Source organism: Alexandromys fortis, unplaced genomic scaffold (genome assembly GCF_014885135.2).
Source record: "Alexandromys fortis isolate MF-2015 unplaced genomic scaffold, M_Fortis_MF-2015_v1.1 scaffold_45, whole genome shotgun sequence".
NCBI lineage: Eukaryota > Metazoa > Chordata > Mammalia > Rodentia > Cricetidae > Alexandromys > Alexandromys fortis.
The window spans coordinates 4697123-4718481 of NW_026067926.1; the positions used below are offsets into that span (position 1 = coordinate 4697123).

The 21359-nt window shown below is 51.3% G+C and overlaps 1 protein-coding gene across 1 annotated transcript; it reads right to left on the reverse strand.

Moving 5' to 3' along the window:
• Positions 1–1038: 1038 nt before the first annotated feature.
• Positions 1039–20728, reverse strand: Sdr42e2 (short chain dehydrogenase/reductase family 42E, member 2). The gene is made up of 11 exons (XM_050143239.1): positions 19842–20728; positions 18480–18575; positions 16486–16543; positions 15790–15908; positions 15200–15275; positions 12204–12286; positions 10490–10627; positions 9290–9355; positions 7089–7152; positions 4985–5058; positions 1039–1967 (listed from the first exon to the last, which is right to left on the reverse strand). Exons 1-11 carry the CDS (start codon positions 20703–20705, stop codon positions 1713–1715), a joined length of 1893 nt encoding a protein of 630 aa, XP_049999196.1. The 5' UTR covers positions 20706–20728; the 3' UTR covers positions 1039–1712.
• Between the last annotated feature and the right edge of the window lie 631 nt (positions 20729–21359).

The window sequence follows — 21359 nt, forward strand, 5'->3', positions numbered from 1 at the left end:
GAGCATATTTCTCAGGAAGGGGCAGTAGAAAGGGGGAGGTAGTGGTTGAGACAGGGGGTCTCTGTGTAACAGTCCTAGCTGTCCTGGGACTAGCTCTGTAGACCAGGCTGGCCTCGAACTCACAGGGCTGGGACTAAAGATGTGGGCCACCATGGCCTGACTACTAGTGATTAAAAAAATTATGTACACACATAAAATTCTGCATCGTGTATTTTAGAACTCTTACATTGTCTTCCTTATTTACCAGACAGGGACACACGCTGTGAGGGACACCACCTGTGAAGGTTGACTAGTACCTCCTCCCCTGTCCACTACAGTTACTTTGCTCTCTGCTATGGTCCATAGTATGTGCTCAGCTAATGCCACGTGTGCACCAGATGACAGATATACGTGGATCTGTTTACCCATGTTCTTCTGGGATCCACAACAGGATGGCAGGGAGGTGCAGTTTCTTTGGAGAGCAGGACTGTGGCCGTAAACTCATAAAGACGAGCATCACTACCCATCCAGAAATACAAATGATTGGGAACCTATTCCTCACGCTGGCTTGCCTCAACCAGCCTTGATGCAGGGGCAGGAGCTTGGTCTCGCCTCAACTTGAAGTGCCACGCTTTGTTGGAGCCCATTGGAGGCGTGCCCTGTTTTGAACAGGGACAGAGGAGTGATGGGGGAGGAGGGGCAGAGGGAGGGAGAGTAGGGGGGAGGTAGGGGGGAAGTGGGGGTGTTTTGACTTCCTGCACCCACATAAAAGGCTGGGTGTGGTGGCATATGCTTGCAATCCCAGGGGTGGGAAAGAAAAGAGACAGGGTGGATCCCTAGGGCTTCTTGGCCAGCCTCGCCACTCCAAGCTCCAAATCAGTGAGAGAGATGCTTTCTGCAAAAATAAGGCAGACAGCTTCAGGAACAGCATCCTCTGATTCCACACACAAGTACACACAAACTAAATCATAAAATACTATCAGTCAAACTCTTGTGTATTATATTGGTACTTTTATGAGACATTCAATTTTCTTTTGCAAAGTTGTTGTTGTTGTTGTTTTTTTTCTCTTGCCCCTTCTGGTACAAAACCTCTTTACTATGCTGAGTTAAGTGAGAACCCAAAGATACCAAGTTGGGCTGGGTATCCTTCCCCAGCTAATCAACACAGATCTGTGTCAAGATCCAACAAACTCAAAGAAGCCATGGCAGGGAGGAGGCCCCACCGTCCCCAGAAACAGCAGAAGACTGGTCCAGTTCCCGACTCCACCAACCAGAACTTGTCCACTTAGACAACGGCGGGGCTGGAAGGGGACAGAGCAAGAGGACCTGTCCCTAAATAAGCAAGCTTGTTGGAGCTTCAGCGGACAGGTGGAGGCAGGAAGGGCGAAACCAGAGCAGAAAGAACCGGGAGGAATGGGGAGAAGGCTGGATTTGTTAGGAGTCTGGAAATGTCTGGGAAGAAGACGCTGGCTGGGAGGCCGGGACCTCATTAACGGCCTCACCTGGCCTCGGAGAAGTGTAAAACGCTGTCAGGAAGCCGAGGGCGAGGAAACGTGGCTGAGATTCAGGGAGCGGGGTAGAGAATGTGAGGAGGACGAATACAAGCCCATAGAGGAAGGGGCAGGGGCGTGACCAGGTATAGAGGCGGGGTCAAGAATCAGGGGCGTGTCTGAATCAGGAGGTCAAAGCCAGGTATAAACTCAGAGAACCTGACCGGGGATTAGGGGGCGGGGTCAGAGGAGCTGCACAGCACCTTGCAACGGTCGCAGCCCTAGGAAGTACAGGGCAAGGCCCAGCAGGCTGAGCAGCAGCAGCAGCAGGAGCAGCAGCCGCAGGAGCGTCAGCATGGTGAAGCCACGGCGCTGAGGGGTCGTGGCCTGCACATATCGCTCCACTGCGTCGGCGAAGCTGAACTTGTCCGGCGTGTAGCCAAGCTGAGCGCGGGCCTTGGCAATCTGGAAGGTGTGCGTCACGGCCACACTGAGCACCTGTGGGAAAGGCGGAGCCGAGGAGGCCGGGCTAGTGGGGTGGGGCGGAGGGGGGGGAGGAGAACATCCTGTGCCTTGTGGACCAAATGTATACGGGAGGGCAGCTTGTTTCTTGGTCAACACTGGGATTTAAAAAGACTGGTCGCTGCGTCTTGTTCCTGAGATGCCTTCCTGGGGCGGGGTGGGGTGGGGACACCATCCTTTCTAAGACCTTTTTCCTGGAGGGCGCCGCCTCCTGCATGCCCTTTCTGCATCTCATCCTTCAACCCCGCTAAATTCTCATCCTGTTTAATACCAGTCTCAGCTTCTCTTGCCAGCCTAGCGCCTTTCTGGACCTCTGGAGGTCTTAGATGCATTTATTTATTTATTTATTTATTTATTTATTATGTATACAATATTCTGTCTGTGTCTATGCTCAAAGGCCAGAAGAGGGCACCAGACCCCATTACAGATGGTTGTGAGCCACCATGTGGTTGCTGGGAATTGAACTCAGGACCTTTGGAAGAACAGGCCACGCTCTTAACCTCTGAGCCATCTCTCCAGCCCTAGATGCATTCTTGAACCAGGAGAGGCCTAAGGCCTCCTGCCTGCAGTAGGGTGCAGTTCTCCAGAACACCTCCAAGGAAGGATGCTGGCTTTCTGTTGCCAGCCCAATACCAATTGTAGCTGGTAGGGCCTCCAGTGCATCCTTCCAGCCCTCCTAGCTGCTTAACTAAGTGTCCCTAATAGAGGAATTCAGTTATGCGCAGCGATTCCTCTCTACATCTGAGGCTGCATTTCCCCCGCTTCCAGCTGGCCTGCTTCTAGGGTGATAAATGATAAATGACAGCTATCGATTATAGAACTCCCACTGTGCTTGCTGTAGGCCCTTTATATACTTTTGTCCTCTGAGACGACACTATGTCCTCTTTGCATAATTGGAAATTGAAGACCAGAGGTAAAGTGACTTGCTTAGGGCCACATAGAAGAGTCACTTCCTAGGCCATATTCTTTGTCACACTGGGGCCTGGAGATGCCTTCCCACCTGGCTTTATTCTTCTCTAGCTGACATTGGCTACGTGGTTCTCCCATGGCACAGACAGGCCCTTGGAGTCAAGCGCTGGCTCAGGGACCCCAATGAGAGAAGCAGAGAGACCACTTCTTGCCCCAGATAGAACCTTCAGGGCTGGGAGGAATGCAGGATAGTAAATTTCCTAAGCCAACCGCTTGCATGGAGACCTAGCCACTGAGCTACGCAAGCAGGTCCTGGCACAGTGCTCTCAGAGGTCAGGCTTAACAGTGACCTCAGGGTGGTGGTGCCTCTCCTGCATGCTGGGAAATTCCTCCGCTCTCATCACCTTGTTGAGTTGCCCTGTTTCTGAAACATCTTCCTTGAAAGCTAGAGAACTGCCGGGTGGTGGTGGCGGTGCACGCCTTTAATCCTAGCACTCGGGAGGCAGAGGCAGGTGGATCTCTGTGAGTTCGAGGCCAGCCTGGTCTACAAGAGCTAGTGCCAGGACAGGCTCTGTCTCGAAAAACCAAAAACAAACAAACAAACAAACAAACAAACAAAAGCTAGAGCACTAATTGGTGTCTCCCAGACTGACCAGCAGAGGGCGATGCTGCGCCCTGGAGCCAACAAGAAGAAGGGTGGCTCACTTGCCTGACTACAGAGTCCTGCAGCACTCCTGGCAGCTGCTGTGCCCTTTGTTCCCAATGTGTTCTCCAAGTTGGCGGTGGAGCTTTAGGTCTGGGTTCACATCCCATCAGTGCCTTGTGAGTGAGTGACCCTGGGTAGGCAACTTCGCTATGGGTCTAATTTTCTCCTCTGTTCGTGGGCAGGACAGTAATTTTCAGCAGCAGGGACTATCAAATGCTCCTATTTTATCCTGTCATTATCGTCCATCAGTCTGGGTGCTCAAAGGAACAATGGTAGGCAGCGGCTTCTCCGGAACATTCCCCACCCTCCCACTTCCCTTCAGCCTGAAGAGCACTGAACTTGAAATCCCAGCGTCAGTTCCAATGTGGTGTGATCTTGGATAGGCCACTGGGTTCTCTAGTGCCCAGTTTCCCAAAACAAAGCGGAGAACCTCATCTCTCTGCCCTTCCTTATGTAGCACTAGGCACAGTCAGATGAGCGAGCCCCTAAACACCCCCTGCTGTCTGGTTACAGTCTACTTAAGACATCCTCTTTGGAAAAGAGTTTTTAATATTTGTTTATTTTATATGTATTAACGCCTTGTTTGCATGCATGTTTGTGCACCACACACATGCCAGAAGAGGGTGTCAGATCCCTCGGGCTGGAGCTATGGTGGTTGTGAGCCAGCGTGTGGAGGGTGGGAATCAAACTTGGCTCCTCTGAAGAGCAGTGAGTGCTCCAAACCGATGAGCCATCTCTCCAGCCTCTTTTTGAATGATACGTGCTAAGCAAATGTGAAACTGCCCATGGGCTGGGTGCACACAAGCCATCCCAGCGCTGGGGAGGCAGAGGCAGGCGGAGCTCTGCGAGTTCGAGGCCAGCCTGGTCTACAGAGTGAGTTCCAGGACAGCCAGAACTACATAGTGAGATCCTGTCTCAAACAGCAACCGCCCAATCAACTACGCATCTACGCATCATAACTTCGGGAACAGTACTAATGTTCTGTACGTAGAAGACACTTGATACATACATACTTACTGTTAAGTAAGTGTGAATGACGCACTGGGGATTTTGTGAGTGTGCACGTGTGTCTATTCAGAGTGGGGGCTCCAAAAATTGCCCGCCATGGAGCCTGCCTTTGGGAGCCTCAGATGTGGATAGAAAACAAACCACCTATGACTGGAATAACAGCTATGAAGCTTGCTTGGAGTGGTCCAGTTTCCAGTCTACAACACAAAACCTCACTTGGTAGGGAGCATTGTAAAGGGACAGGCTGTAGCTCTGGCCCATGTAGAAGGTTCTGAGACCTCAGAGAAGGATCCTGTCCAGAGGTGTCCTGCAGCAGTGGCTATGTGGAGGGGAGGGGGAAGGTTCAGGGTTGGGGCTCCCCGACACTTACCTCACTGCGGGTAAGCAGTGGGGGGATGGTGCAGATGGGCCTCAGGGCCAGGTGCAGGTACTCCATCACTGCAGCTGTGGAGAGGTCAGGAGAGAGGGACTCTCAGGACAAACCCGTTGGGGACACTGTTTGCTTTGCTAGGGGGTCCCTTTACAAATGCCACCAGATTCCTTTCGGTCAACAGCCCTTGCTTGAGGGCCTGTCACAATAAGTTGGCACCGAGGAATACTGAAGGACCGAAGAGTACAAACAAATCTGAGAAGACGCGAAGGTGTTTTTATTCTCGCAACCTCTTTCAAATTAGGTTTCATTTACTTACTCTGTATATGTGTTTATATGGGTAGGTGCATATGTGGAAGTTGCAGGACAACTTGGGGCTGAGTCTTCCCTTCTACCATGTGGGTCTCAAGGATTGGACGTGGGGCAGGGGTGGGCGAGGTGTCAGGCTTGGTGGTAGCACCTTTACCCACTGAACCATCTTGCTGGTCTTCAAGCCTCTCTTTTGAGGCAGGATCTTATATGTAGACCAGACTGGCATAGGACTCTCTATGAAGCTCAAGCTGGCCTTGAACTCATGATCCTCCTGTCTCAGCATCCCACTTGCTGGAATCATAGGTGTGCCACCACACCTGACTCTCTCTCCTACTTCTTTTTCAAATAGGTTTTTTTTTTTTTTTTTGTAGTCATGGGTGTTCTGGAACTAGCCCAGTAGACTGGGCTAATCTCAGCCTCACAGAGATCTGCCTGCCTCTGCCTCCCAAGTGCTGAGAAAAAGGGTGCATGTCACCACCGCCTGGCATCTCTCTCCTATTTTGATTTTTCTTTTCGAGACCAGGTTTCTCTGTAGCTTTGGAGCCTGTCCTGGAACTAGCTCTTATAGACCAGGCTGGCCCCACACTCACAGGGATCTGCCTGCCTCTGCCTCCCAAGTGCTGGGATTAAAGGCATGTGCCACCATCACCTGGCTCTCTCTCCTATTTTTTTTTTTTTTTTTTTTGGTTTTTTGAGACAGGGTTTCTCTGTGGTTTTGGAGCCTGTCCTGGAACTAGCTCTTGTAGACCAGGCTGTTCTCGAACTCACAGAGATCCGCCTGCCTCTGCCTCCCGAGTGCTGGGATTAAAGGCATGCGCCACCAACGCCCAGCCTCTCTCTCCTATTTTGATATACCGACTTGGGTAAGGGAAGGGAGGAATTGCTTCTCACTTTAAGAAACACTGCTGTGTCCCTGCTACTCCTTCTGACATCATTTCTTTGAGGTGTGGCTGAGAATTGGCGAGTTTGACATGTCTGGGTGGTTCTAGTGTACAGCGGTGTGAAGACGCACCAAGCTGCAGCCAGTTTACAGAGAACTGCATATTTGTATACAATTCTCCCAAACTGCCATCCCCTGGGCCACAGGTAAGGCCTGTCAATCATGACAGTGCTGTGCAGGAGTCACCCACCTGGGTCATGAGTTTGCAAGTCTTTGATTTCAATAACAAACACTCCCAAATGCATTTAAAAGAACAGGTCCAGCTCTGACGTGGCAGGAGCACAGCCCTCACCTGTTCCCTTGGGCGGCTCACCCCAAGCCTCAGGCCTACTTGCATTCTTGCTGGAAGGAGGCCAGCAGAGGGCAGCAGCAGGACATAGGTGGGATGGGACCAAGGAGTGGGAGCAGATACTGACCAGCACGGGGAGGGGGAGAATCCAAGTCCAAGTTTTCACACATCCCAAGAAGCCCTGGTGTCAGTGTGACCTTGGAAGAGGGGGAGACTCAGGGCTCCCTCTGCCTTGCCAGCCATCACGCCTTCCAGCACAGGTCTCTGGGTCAAAGCTGCCCCTTCCCCTCTCCGCACCACTTCAGGCAGGTTTTAGAACCCCAGCCTCCTCCTTTCCAGTAGTTACAATCCTACCAGCCTTGTAGGCAGGCCAATGGTGAGCAGATGGAATACTTGCTCCTCTGAGTGCTGGGTCAGGCTGGGTACACCTGCACAACCTATTAAATTCCATTACCCTCACCTCCTGTGTGCCTCCTGGCCTCATGATAGTCCAGGCCCTGGGTTTCCGATCATGTAAACCACACATGTTGTGTGTATACCTGGCACACCATGTTGTCTCTTACCTGTCAGATAAACGCAGGAAGTTGGTACCTGGATCCAGGGCTGACTGTACCCCAGCTTCTCAAACTGCAAGGGAACATGGTCTGAGGTGAGAACGGGTTGTGCAGGGACTCGCTAGTGAGGAAATCCCAGATCCTGGCTGGCAGGGGACCCCACCAGCACAGACAGACCCCTCTACCCCCAAGCACACACCAGTCTTATTTTTTGAGACAGGGTCTCTCTATAGACCAGGCCGGTCTCAAATCACAGAGATCTGCCTGCCTCTATCTCCTGGGTGCTGGAATCAAAGGTGTTCACACAGTGCCAGACATGATGGTAATAATCATTCTGCATCCCAGTCTCGAAGTGAGATCCACTCCTTATCAGGATAACTCAAGTCGTTGAGAACATAAGGCAAATCTTTTTCTTTCCATGCATGTGCATGTGCGCTCGTGTGCATGCGTGTGTGCGTGTGTGTGTTTTGGAGGTCAGAGGACAGCTTGCCACAATCAGCTCTCTTCTTCACCATGTGGGTCCTGGGGATTGAACTCAGGATGTGGGCTTACCTGCGAAACCATCTCTTGCCAGCCTCTAGGGCAGGTTGTTTTTTAAAACTTAGAATATTTCACATCATTTAATTTTTACTATATCCACCCCTACCTGAACATGGTCCCAAGCCCTTAAGTAGAATCTGATATTTTAAAATAATTTATTTATTTTTATGTGCATTGGTGTTTGCCTGCATGTATATCTGTGTGAGAGTGTTGGGTCCCCTGAAACTGGAGTTACAGACAGTTGTGAGCTACTATGTGGATGCTGGGAATTGAATCTAGGTCCTTTGGAAGAACAGTCAGTGCTCTTAACCGCCGAGCCATCTCTTCAGCCCTGAATTTGATTTTTTTTCTTCCAGAATTGACTGCATAATTAAAGAAAAATAGATAAAATGCAGTGAGTGGGTGGAAGGGAGAGGGAGACTCAGGAAGAAACAGGCTGGCAGGGGATGAGTAGACCTGCCCACCTGCTTAAAACTTCTTCAGGCCAAAGCCACACCAACAAAGGCTCAGGCTGGAGCACTCCCCCACTGCTGGGAAGACAGGAATTCCACATCTCTGGAAAAGAGTCCAGCAGTTCTTCAATTGAAAGTTAAACCTGGAGTAACTGGTTAGCCCAGAGACTCCATGCAAGCCCACAATAATGTAATCCCAGCAGCGGGGCTCACTGGCCAGTCAGCCTAGTCTACTTGGTGAGCTCTAGGTAGTGAGAGACCCTGCCTCAAAAGACAGGTAAACAGTGCTTGAGGAACAGCATCCAGGGTTGTCCTCTGACTTCCACAAGCCTGTGTCCTCACATACATGTGCACTCGTATACACAGGTGTGCACATAAACACATACATTAAAGGAAAAAAAAGGAATGAAGTTTTGACCTGATAGATGCCACGACACAGATCAACCTTGAGAACTAAGAGGGAAGAAGCCAACACAAAAGGCCACTTATCCCATGAGTCCATTCATATAAAATTATCACGAGGGGCAAATGACAGCAGAGGAAGACTCCTGGTTGTCTGGGGTGGGGTACACAAGGTCAAGTTACTAACAGGTACAGGCTTGTTTTGCTTATTTGAAGACGAAGACCTGCTTTAAAGTTCATTAAAATAGTGACGGTTGTATAACTCTGAATATGGTGTAAAAAGGAAAACCATATTGAATCGTATCCTTTCCATAGGGTGAACTGCATAGCTTGTAAGTTACATCTCAATAAAAGTGCCTTTTAATTTAGAAAATTAAAAATTTTTTTTTTACACGTATGAGTGTTTTGCTTGTGTGTACGACTGGTGCTTCTGTATGCGGGAAGAGGGCATCAGCTCCTCTGGAACTGGAGTTACAGACAGTTGTGAGCTGCCATGTGGGTGCTGGGACTTGAACCCAGGTCCTCTGGAAGGGCAGCCGGTGCTTACAGTCACTTGAGCTGTCTCTCCAGCCCCTGGAAGTGCTCTTTGAGTGAAACAAACCGGAACTGCCATTGGCACAGCCGTACAAGATAGCCCCTCCACCATTAGACCCCGGGTTCTGTGCTCCCTTACCACATAGGCCTGGTCCTAAGGAGACTGTAGGTTGTTGAGAGAGGACACGATTTTCAGAGATGGGTTTGGTGGTAGGAAAGGAAGCAAGGACAGAGGATGGGATTTTAGAGACTTGCTCTGAGCTAGGGGACCAGAACACTCACCAGTGGAGCCATCCACTCAAAGAGGTTGACGCTTTCCCCATCGTTGATGTAGTATGCCTGCCCGCTCTGAGGGCAACAGGAGAGAAGGGTGCAGTCATATGCCTGCCCACAGCCTGACTCCTGACTCCCAGCTGTTGCCACATTGTTCTCTTGAGCAGTCTGGGGACACCTAGGTACACCTTAGTAAGGGCTGTGACTGGCCTGGCAGAAATGACGATCCTCCAGAGAGATGCTGACACTGGGCCGGCTGTCTGTCAGTCTGACCACCAGACTATTCAAACAACGGACCCCTGGAAAAACGGGGATTTTTTTTTTTTTTTTTGGTTTTTTGAGACAGGGTTTCTCTGTGGTTTTGGAGCCTGTCCTGGAACTAGCTCTTGTAGACCAGGCTGGTCTTGAACTCACAGAGATCCGCCTGCCTCTGCCTCCCAAGTGCTGGGATTAAAGGCGTGCGCCACCAACGCCCGGCTAAAAATGGGGATTTCAACAGGAATCTCACACTGGAAAAACCAAAGGGCTGCAGCCATAGGGGTGCTTATCTCCACAGCTTACAGGATGAGAGCCAAGACCACTTGGGGATGAATCGGTGGTGGACAGGACCATACCTTCCTTGACTGGGACTGCCAAAATGTGCACATTCTTGGAACCCTATTAAAGTTTAATCTCACTTTAGGATTCCAAGATGGACTGGGTTCTTTTGTCCCTCTTTTCATTTTTACTACTAATTTGACTTTGTTTGTTTGTTTTTCGAGACAGGGTTTCTCTACAGGCCTGGTCCTGGAGGCAGGCTGGCCTCGAACTCACAGAGATCCACCTGCCTTTCTCTGCCTTCTGAGAGCTGGGATTAAAGGCGTGCACCACCACTGCCCAGCCTAATTTGACTCTTATAATTGGCTTCTAACAGAGTGATTGAAGTTAGCTTCTTGGGGTACAGATTGTGGACCCAAGTTTGGTAACAGGTCCACCACACTGACAAGCTGTGTGACTCTGATGAACACAATGTCATTGTACTTCAGTATCGTGACACACTTCCATCTGAAGCTGTGACGTCACCGGGTCACTGTGAAGAGCTAATTACCCTCTCAGAAGCTTCTGCCTAACCCAGTGACCCTGGGACTCCTGAGGTCTGATTCTCCTTGCTTGCAGCCTGCGGGGGTGGGGGGAGTAGGGGTAGGGGCCGGGATGTCGGAGGATACTCACAGCCACGTAGCCCTTTGCCATGGTGAGGGCCTCAGCGGCCAGCATGTGCGCCTGCACCAGATTCTGCACGTGGACCCAGTTCATGCGTGTCCTGCGATCCCCAAACCGGAACATGAAAAGTCTCTTCCTGATGTGGCTCTGGTGCAGGGGAGAGGACAATGCAGGCTCACCGGGGTGCTTTACACGCTATCTACACGCTCCCAGCTTCCAATCAGCAACGGGCTAGACTCCAGCTCCACGTCCCAAGTCCTCTGGACGTCTCCGCTGGCTCGTCTCACGGATGACCTTGGGCCACCTTTGATCTTCCTAACTTCTCTCACGCCTCACCCTCAAAACATTTGCAGACCCAGTTGCCCCGACTATCACATCTCTTCGACTATCACTTCTCTTCAGAATTCGACTGCTTTCCTCCCCCAGGGCCACGCCCCTCTCTCACCTTGGGGACCACAGCAGCTTCTTAACCGTCCGTCCATCTACCCAGCCAGACCTGGCCCTGTTCTGGCGCCTACAGAATCACGTGGGCTACGATGATGAACACAGAAATGTGGACACCGCCTGCCCCACAGTCCTCCTAGACCTGGCCCAGCTACTCTGCAGCTTCTGCTCCTACTGACCTCCTCTCCGGCTGTCTGGGCACTCCTGGGCAATCTTGGGGTTTTTGGAGAGTTGCCCCCTGTCTGGCGGCTCTTCTTCGAAAAGCCTGCTTGACACGCCTGGCTCCTTCCTCTTCTGGAGGCTTAAAAACCTGGCCTTCTCCAAGGGATTTACCCAACTTCCCTGGGAGCCCAAACCCCTTACCCCACCCACCTTTTCTTTTCTCCTTTTGTGCCTGGCACCTTCCAACACTTTTTATAATTCAGCACGTGAGTCTATTTTAATCTCTTTCCTGGTGTGAGAACAGAGGCCACACAGAGGCAGGGACTGTCTGCTTTGTTTGCTGCTCTGAACAGTACTAAGCACAGTAGTAGTTCAATTAAGTGTTGAAGTGGAGGAAGAGCCACTGTGGTTTAGCAGTATCATTTACAAAGGCGACAAAGGGATATTTGAAGCGGCTCTCCCCAGATGACCTCCCACGGTGCCCCATGGCCTTGCACTCTCAATAGCTCCAGCTTAGATCTTGCTGCACTGTGACCTTGCTCACATTTGGTCCACCTCAAGTGGCTCATTCACTTGGCATTTGCTTTCTCTAATCACCACAGCTCATCAGGAAATCCCTTTTCCTCCTTCCAGACACTCCAGGCATCCCTCCCTTCAGGAAGTCTTCCCAGGGTCTTCCCTGACAGGCCCATTTTTTTTTCTTGCATCTTTCTCTCTACTTAGTGATCTGTCCCCCTGACCAGTTTGTGAGGACACTAGGGCCTAGAGCCCCTTGCAGCTGGATTTCTCAGTACCCGGATTTTTCTAGAGTTTTCTGACATGAAGAACCTTCACTGGCAGCCTAGTTTAAACTGCTGCCTTGGGGTACCTTAGGGTCTCTCTGGGGTCATAGCTCTCTTTCTCCCTGTTTTGAACAGAGGTCTGGATGGCACACTGAGAGCTTTGACCCTCGTAGGTCTGAGGACGAAGAACTGGTAGGTGTCGGGGTGGCCTCCCAGCATAGAGAGTCTCTGGCTGGGACACTGCCCCTAGACAGGGACCATGATCCAATCAGCAAGCACAACACATCAACCTGACTCCTTCTGCCTCTGGTCCTTGGAAGGCTGGGAGGACTTACGGCCACCCGGGGTAGGTGTCTCTGTTCTTCAGGGCCATAGATCCCTGGGGGGCGGAGCACACAGGTGCGCAGGGTACCTCCTCCTAGGACACAAGAAAGGGTGGGGGGGGCACAGAAGAGTGGCATACGGAGCTCGGGAGTCCACAGCACGCGGGGATGGGAGCTCAAGGTCCACCACACCTCCTGCTCCTCATCTGGCATGGAAGGTCCCGTAGAGTACTCTGTGCTGCTAGCAGCCCAATTTCTTTGGGGGTTCCCCCTCCCCCCGCAGAGGTGGTTATACATGGTGTCCTTAGATGTTCTCCCCTGGAAGTGACTCTCAGCGTCATCAGAATTAGGACCACAAACACTGAGGGCAATGACCACAAGCTCCCGCCAGCCAGGGCCCTTGAACTATTCATGGCCTGTGTTTCCTAAACCAGGTGGCTGTTTTTCTGCAAATCTGTCTTCCAGGTACCTCTGCAGTATGTTCCCTTTCCCCATGAACAAGCCAGGCCCAGAGACTTCCATCTCTACGAAACACCCCTCCCGTTACAATGAAGTCCAGAGTCACAGATGATAGGGTGGTCTCCAAACGTCACGTTTGCATTCTAGAACCTGCCAATGTGGCTGCTTGGAAAAGGGCCTTCAAGCTCGTAATTACGGATATTGGTGAGCTGATGGCATCGGAGATTTTCAGCTGGGTCTAATCCAATTACAAGTGTCTGAGAGAGACCAACAATGGAGAAAGAAGCCACATGAAGGTAGAAGTAAGGGCTGGAGTTTTACAGTCATGAGCCAAGGGTCACCTGGGGCCACCTGAAGCTGGAGGGGACAGAGGGCCCCTTCTCCAGAGCCTTCAGAGAGAGTTCTGCCTGCCAATACCAGTTAACACCAGGATCCCAGGCTCTGGCTTTTAGATGGTAAGAGACTGTTCTAAACCACGGCGGGAGTTGCAGGATATTAACACAAGCAGGTGTAAGAGGACACAGCTCCTGACAAGGCACCGTGACCTACATATTAGGACTCTGGTGCCCGGCTCAAGTGAGGGCTGTCTCAGACTAGCCTGGATCTCAGGCTACTGCAATCATCGCTGGTCACCATGGTCAGCCTCCTGGAAGGCGGGTGTCAGCTGAGCTTTTCTGTGGCCTATAGCTAAGTTTAAACTCTAGGTCCCTAGGGGCACGGTGGAGGGAGGTCAAGTTGCAGTCAGTGGTGGCCAGTGGGACACTGGGTAGCCACATCAGAGACGGGCAGGACTAGGGTATCCATGACTCTTCAGAGCATTGAAAGCTGGGGATGTGCTTATAAATAACCCCCAGCCAGAGGATTAGGTGTCTGGCCTGGCGGTAGGTGAAGAGGGCTGTGCCCTGACAGAGAAGGGAATTCACCTGCATCAGATCAAACCCTGGGGGAACACAGCGGCTGTGCCCACCAGGGCCAGGGGTCAAGGGCTGCCAGACTAAGCAGTGAGAGCAGGGGTATTGTAGGGAAAGGAGTCCTCAGACAGGGACCTGGTTGGCTGCCTCTGGAGTAGCACAGTGGGGAAGGCCTAGATTTCGGGGCTAAGACTCCCCTGGGCTTTGATTCTAACTCTACTGCTCAGTGCTGTGTGACTTTGGGCAAAACCAGCTACCCGTCTCTGTTTCCTTTTGTGTAAACTGGAGGCTGCAATTTCAAGCCTCTCTCGTTCCCCAAATCCCATTGGTTCCCACATTTGCTTGTCTTCTTCAGTGCTACTAGAAGGGCCGAACACAGGGCTTCATGCTAAGCAGGCTCCATACCTCTGAGCTACATCCTGGCCTTTTAATTTAATTTTATTTCTTTACCTATTTATTTATTTATTTATTTATTTATTTATTTATTTATTTTTACCTTTTGTTTTTTTGAGGCAGGGTCTTGCTATATAGCCCAGGTTGGCCTTGAACTCACTCTGTAGCCCAGGCAAGCCTTAAATTTGTAATCTTCCTGCCTCAACCTCCTGAGTAGCTAGTATGTGAGGACTTTGCTACCAGACCCAGACCCAGGCAGATAAATTTCTCCTTCTCTTCCTTTCTTTTTTTATCCTTCCTTCCTTCCTTCCTTCCTTCCTTCCTTCCTTCCTTCCTTCCTTCCTTCCTTCCTTTTTGAAGACAGGTCTCTCGATGTAGACCTGACTGGTCTCTCTCTCTCTCTCTCTTTACTTTCTCTCTCTCTTTCTCACTTTCTCTTTCTTTCTTTCTTTCTTTCTTTCTTTCTTTCTTTCTTTCTTTCTTTCTTTCTTTCTTTCTTTCGACAGAGTCTATCTATGTGGTACTGACTGGCCTGGAACTCACTATGTAGACCAAGCTGGCCTTGTACTCAAGATCTGCCTGCCTCTGCCTCCCCAGTGCTAGGATGTGTGTGCCACCACACCTGGCTTAGATAGATAATTTTGACAATAAGGGGAAACCATGATTTCTGGCAAGCAAATTGTCTGAATGGGTTTGGCTCCTGTGTGGAAGACCAGGGACACCTAAAACCCACACTCCATTCAGGAATGATCTGGACCAAATGAACCTTTGCATATGAAGTTAGCATGCAAAATAAGGCCTGGCATGAAGAGCACACATATGTGTGGACAGTTCCGATTTTACTATTGTTCTCTGTAAGCCAGAGGGGAGGATGTAGGGAGGCACCCGAGGTAGGTTTTTCTGGGAAGCTATTGAAGATTAAGTATAGACGTCTCTCACTTGCATGGTCCCTTCCAAAGCTCCTTACATATTCCTAATGCTAAAGAAGACTGCCCAGACTAAATCCATTCCCATAAGACAGCAAAGAGAGCAAGTGTCAGGCTGTCCAGATCTTTTCCTCTCCAGACTGCAGGCAGGAATCTGACTGTCCAGGCTGTGTCCTGGGTGAGGGAGACGTACGCTGGTGCTCAGAACACACCAAAGAACAAAGGCCCAGGCCGTGTGGGGATGACTCAACTCAGACACACAATGCAGAGGCGGCAGTGGCCAGGCATTCTTGTTAAAAGCAGGCCCCACAGTACTCACCTAGGAGAGGTGTCCCATTGGCCATGAGAGTCAGCTGGTCAGCAATGGCTTTGGTTCGAGAGTAGTGGTCCATGTGCTGCCAGGGGACAAGGAAAACACAGTCAACAGATGAGCTCAGTCATGTTGATGGCAGTACTGGTCCATCTGGTCTACCCCACGGCTGCATAGTCCCGACTCGGGGGGGGGGGGCAGTCTGTGACATCTGCCTCGTGACACCGATATCAGATATGGGTTGGATGATCTAGTCGTAGGTCATCCTTCAGTGTTCCTGTGACATCTTTGCACACAATCTCATTTCCTACTTTCTACAAACCCCTTCCACGGTGTTACCAGGCTCAGAGTGTGTGATAGCTCTCACCTCTGGCTGGGTGGGGCTCAAGGCCAGGTCTATCTGATTTTAAAGCCTCCGAGGGTGGAGGGCAAGACAAGCTGGGATAGGAGACAGTTTGTACCACTCAGCTTGGGAGTCCATCCTACTGTGACCCACCCTGAGTTATAAGACGGACCTGGCTCCATCCATACTTGCCTTTTGGGCAGTCATTCCCAAGCCTGCCACCCTGCCCCATCTCTCCCCTCCCAGAAATTGGTACCTTGTCCAGCGGGAAGTATGGGACAGAGCCCTCATCGCCCTGCTCTATGGGCTTCCCACCAAATGTCACGTTGACTGTGCTGGTGTACACGAGCCTTGGAACCCGCCGACGGACACAGACTGCAGGAGACACACATACACCACAGTCAGACTGTGAGCAAGGGGCTGGCTAAGGACAGGCTCAGACAAGGTAAACCCACCCATTTCTACTCAGCCTTAATGCCCCCCCTCCCCCCAGAGCTTCCTGGAAGGGGGAAAGCCTCCACCCTCAACTTGGAATGTGGGGCCCAAGGCTTCTTATTCCTCCTTCTGGTGTGGCTTTGGCCCCCTAGCCACACCGTCAGGGGCAGGCAAGAAGAGAAGGCTCAGTTGTTGAAACAGGGAGAAAAGGTGGTCTAGAACTGGAGAAGGTGCAGGTCAAGGCTGGCCCAACAGAAACCTTCTATCTGATGTCTCAGTGACCGTCCTCAACCCCTAGTTCCGAGTCCCCAGACGTGCTGAGACGGTCGATGCTCCTACAGGGCCCCCGAGAAGAGGCTCTGCCTCCCACTGGCCTCGGTTGGTACAGTCTAGGTAGGGCAGAGGGGTCCCGCCTCTGTTGCTCCCACCTCCAGCTCCCACCCCGGAGCCAGGCCAGTGACAGGAGAAAGAAGAGAAGGAATCACACTGCAGGTCACACTCCACTCTGAGGGCCTACCATTAATCACTAGCCTGGTGCCTCCGACATTTATAGACTCAATCTGCTGTTTCTGTAGCTAAGAGATAAGAGGGAAATGGAAGTCACGTGCTGCCGTCTGCCCCGTGGCTGAGACCACTGGCTGAGCTCAGGGTCGGCAGGGTTCTTGCTGAAAGTGTCAAGGGCATAGGCGGCAGGGGCTGGTATAGAGTTTGGCACAGATAAGTGATCTCAAACACGTTGGCTCATTTTCTGCCTCCCCAAGTCTGTCGTTAGCTGAGACAGCTGTGGTGGCACAGCCATGCCCTTAGGGCAGTGGAATGCCAACAAAGAACGGGTGTGCAAGCGTTGGTTCTTGCGTGCCATGCACCCAGCAAACAGGACGATCCAGACCTCACTCAACACCACTGGGAAATGTGAAGGGCTGTATTTTCAAACTGCATTTATTTATTTTCCTTCGAGACAATGTATCTCACGTCACCCAGGCTGGCCCCAAACACGCTATTATATAGACAAGGATGACCTTGAACTTTCTGATCCTCCTGCTTCCAGCTTCCAAGTGCAGGGATTATAAGTCTGGGTCACCATGCCTGGTTTGGGGGTACTGGGGAATCCAAGACAGGGTGCTTTTGGAGCAAGCTTCTACCCACTGAGCCACATCCCCAGTCGAAACTATGTTTATTCTTATTGTGATGTTTTTTGTTTAGTGGGGAAATAGCTACAAGGTTAGAAATGATTCCAAGAAGTATGCCCAGGGGCTGCGGAGATGGCCCAGTGGTCAAGGACTCTCCCAGAGTCCTGGATTCTGTTCCAAGCACCCACATGGCAGCTCACAAGAGTCTGTAAGTCCAGATCCAAGGGATCTGATGTCCTCTTCTTACTCCCTCAGGCACCAGGCACACATGTGATACACACACATACATGTAGTAGGCAAAATGCTCATACACATAAAACTTAAAAAAAAATCTATCTAATGAAGATGAAAGTTCCTTCACACTCCCGATTCCAAGGTTTCCTCGGCCCTCTCCAGAGGGAGCCGCTGTTAATGGCTCTGGACGTTTGTACAGAGAACCTGTATTTAACATCATCATATGCCCATGTGCATTTAATAAACATTTGGCCTAGCTTTAAAATTTTTATCACGTTTTTTATTTGTTTGTTTTGCACGGGTATGCGTGTGCCCATGTGTGTGGGGGCCATGGTACACAGGTGGAGGTCAGGGGACAGCTTGTGGGAGTCAATTCTTTCCTTCCACAGTGTGGGTCCAGGGGGTCAAACTGAGGTCACCAAGCAGAAGGCACTTTTTTTCTCTTTCTTTCTTTCTTTCTTTTTTTTTTTTTTTTTTTTTTGAGATGGGGGTCTCTCTATGTAGCCCTGGCTGTCCTAGAATTTGTTATTTAGCCCAGGCTGGCCTCAAACTCACAGAGATATTCCTGCTTCTGCATCCTGAGTGCTGGGATTAAAGGCAGTTGGTTGAGTTATCTTAACTTTTCTTTTCTCTACTTTTTAAAGGTAAATAGGGGATCCCAAGCACTATTTTGAGCTTTGGAGACTGCCAGGTTATCAACACTTCTGAGTTTTTTCTGTCTTTTGTACGGCTGCACAGAGTTTCATGACATACCTGCTCTAGCCTATTTCCATAACTAATGGACCACTGCATTATTGCTGGTGCTTTAGTATTAAAAGCAATGCGATGAGAATATAAATAGGTATAATTTGAGTTGAGCGGAATGCATTTTTGTAGACACCGCTACAGTGTTTCCCTAAAGAGTTTGTGACCTAAATTGCAGTGACTTCTTCCTTTCCAGACGAGGAAGGAACAGCTCCGAGAGGTGACCTGCCCTGGGTCACCCAGGTGGGAGGTACCAGAACTGGTGTTTGAGGTCATGGATTCCTAGTGCGTCTTTGGAGAGGCGAAGAACAATGAGGAATAAATACTTGGGCATCAGAGTGTGGTGGGTGGGGCAGGACTTGAACACTACTCTGCCCGGCTCAGGCGTGAGTGGGAGTCTCACCTTCTCAGCCCCAGACATGCCATAGGAGGCCACATGAAAAACACAGTCCACTCCCTGGAAGGCTTGGTACAGGGCTTCTTCATCTCGGACATCGGCCTGAAACAGACAGAAGAGGTTCAGGTCCAAGGCAGTGACCCAGGCCAAGCACCTGGAGGACCAGCCTTTATCAACCCCACAGAGCATCGGCAGTGGCGGCCCCTATTCCTCTGTTCTTGGGTCCAGGGCTGGCCTGGGTGCCATATGCACTATCTTACTGACTCCCTTATGAGCCCCTTGTAAAATACATGTGATCGTTGTCTCTAATGCGGGTAAAGACTGGGGCTCAAGGGGGTGTGACTACAGCCTTGAACTACAAGAGCTGGAGCTGAGGACAGCAAAGAGGCTAGGAGACAGCGAGCGCTTTCCAGCAAGCCGGAAGACCCGGAAGACCCGGAAGACCCGGAGGACCCGGAAGGATCCGAGTTTGACTCCTGGGATTCACAGGAAGCTGGATGAGGTGCATCTGCAATCCCAGCCCTCCTATGGTGAAATGGGAGCTGGAGCAAGAAAAGTGCCTGGAAGCTCTAGGCTGGCCAGGCCAGAGTGTGCGCAATGGAAGCTCTAGGCTGGCCTGGCCAGAGTGTGCGCAATGAAAGCTCTAGGCTGGCCCGCCGGAGTGTGCGCAATGAAAGCTCTAGGCTGGCCCGCCGGAGTGTGCGCAATGAAAGCTCTAGGCTGGCCCGCCCGAGTGTGAACAATGGAAGTGGAGACAGAAGAGGCCTGCCTCACCATGGTGGAGGGAGGGAAACAACTCCAGAAAGGTTTCCTCTGGCAAATGTATGCCTACTGCACTCTCACACACATCACGTGCACACACACACACATCACACGCATCACACATATGCTCACACATCGCAAACATCATTCATATAAACAAACATATCACACATGTACATAACACACGCATGCACATCACACATGAATCACACAATCACACACATCACACACTTATCCCCTACACACTCACATCACACGCACGCACACACACACGCACACGCACGCACACACTCACACACACTGATAACAAAATCTAAAAATAAACCCAGGCGGTGATGGTGCACACCTCTAATCCCAGCACTCGGGAGGCAGAGGCAGGTGGATCTCTGAGTTCGAGGCCTGCCTGGTCTATAGAGTGAGTTTTAGGACACTTGTTTTTCTAAAAATAATAAACAATGAGGGCTAAATCTGGCTCCAGAGCCCGAGATCTCAAACTCCACTGCCTGTCCACACCGTATTTGTCCATCTGAGCTCTGCCACCGTCACCACCACCGCCAGCACTGTCACCGTCAGCAGCAGCCCCCTCCATGATTCCCATCTCTGTACCTGGACAAACTCGGTTCCTGGGGGTAGCGGCCACTGGGGTCTGCGAAGGTCAAGCAAGACGACAGAAGTGCCTCTCTTGGCCAGGCTGGAGCCCAGGCTGAACCCCAAGTAGCCTCCTCCTCCGGTCACCAGAACCTTTTGTCTGGGGGCTTGTGTGGGTTTGGTTCCAGTCTTCTGCTGCAGTGCTGGTTCTGGGGTTGCCACTGATTCACTGGGGTTAGAACCTGTCCCAGAGCCTCGTCTGGCCCCAGACCCTAGCCCCAGCCCAGATAATGGTGCAGCTCCCTGACTAGGTACTGACGCACTTACTAGCTCAGGTACTGACCCAGCTCCTGACTGAGGTCCTGGCTGAGGTAGTGACCCAGGTCCTGGCTGAGGTACTGATGCAGCTCCTGACTGAGGTACTGACCTGGTTCCTGGCTGAGGTAATGGCCCAGTTACTGGCTGAGATACTGACCTAGCTCCTGGCTGAGGTAGTGACCCGGGTCCTGACTGAGGTACTGATCCAGGTACTGTCTCAGCTCCTTGCCTGGGTCCAGACCTAGGTCCTGGTCCAGGTAATGATTCTGTTCCTAGTGTGGGTCCCAGAGTAGGCCCTGAAGTAGCACCAGTCACAGAAACAGCTTTAGATCCTGGCCCAGACCCTGGAACAGTCCCAGGACCAGGTCCAGGTCCTGGAACAGCTCCAGGTCCCAGCCCAGGCCCCAGAACAGCCCCAGGTCCTAGTCTAAAACCTGACCCTGACCCTGAAGTAGACCCCAGACCAGAGGCCCCTCCACAGGCCTGACAGACAGGGCAGCCCTTCTCTCCCTGTCCTGCAACTCTACAGGTTTCTAGTGAGGAGCTGGCAGGGTTGGTCTTCATCCTCTATGAAGCCATGCAGCCTAGAGGCTGTCCACCTGTGGAAAAACCAGAAGAGTGTTCTAGGTCATCCCAAGGCAAAGTGAAACTTCAGGAAAACTGGAGCTCTCTCTGAGCCCCAGACTCTTTCAGAGCCCCAAGAACCTCCATGTGACTGCTGGCTTCTTAGAGAGCTGGAGAAGGCAGCCTGTCCTTTGACGTCATAGCTGGGGAAACTGAGGCTCAAAATCATGTTGTATGACTCAGATGTACACTAAGCACCCCTGATTTCCCCACAGGCCCCATAAGTACCAGAGGAAGGCAGAGTCAGTTATGCCTAGGGGGCCTCACATACTGGGTGTGGTGTTATCTGACTAGGAATCAGGGGGGCAAGGAGGAGGAGGAGAAGAAAAGTTGGAGGAAGAAGAGGGGGAGAGCGGAGAAAGAAATAGGAGGGAGAGAAGAGTAAGAGGAAGGAGAGGAGGATGAGAGGAAGGGGGGAGAAGAGGAGGGAGAAGAGAGAGGAAGAGGGAAGGAGGAGGAAGGGAGAGGAGAAAGGTGAAAAGAAGAGGAAGAGGACAGAGGGGAAGGGAAGAAGGGAGAAGGAGCAGAAGGATGAGGAAGGACAAGGAGAGGGGTGAAGAGGAAGAGGAGAGAGAGAGAAGGAACCACGTGGGA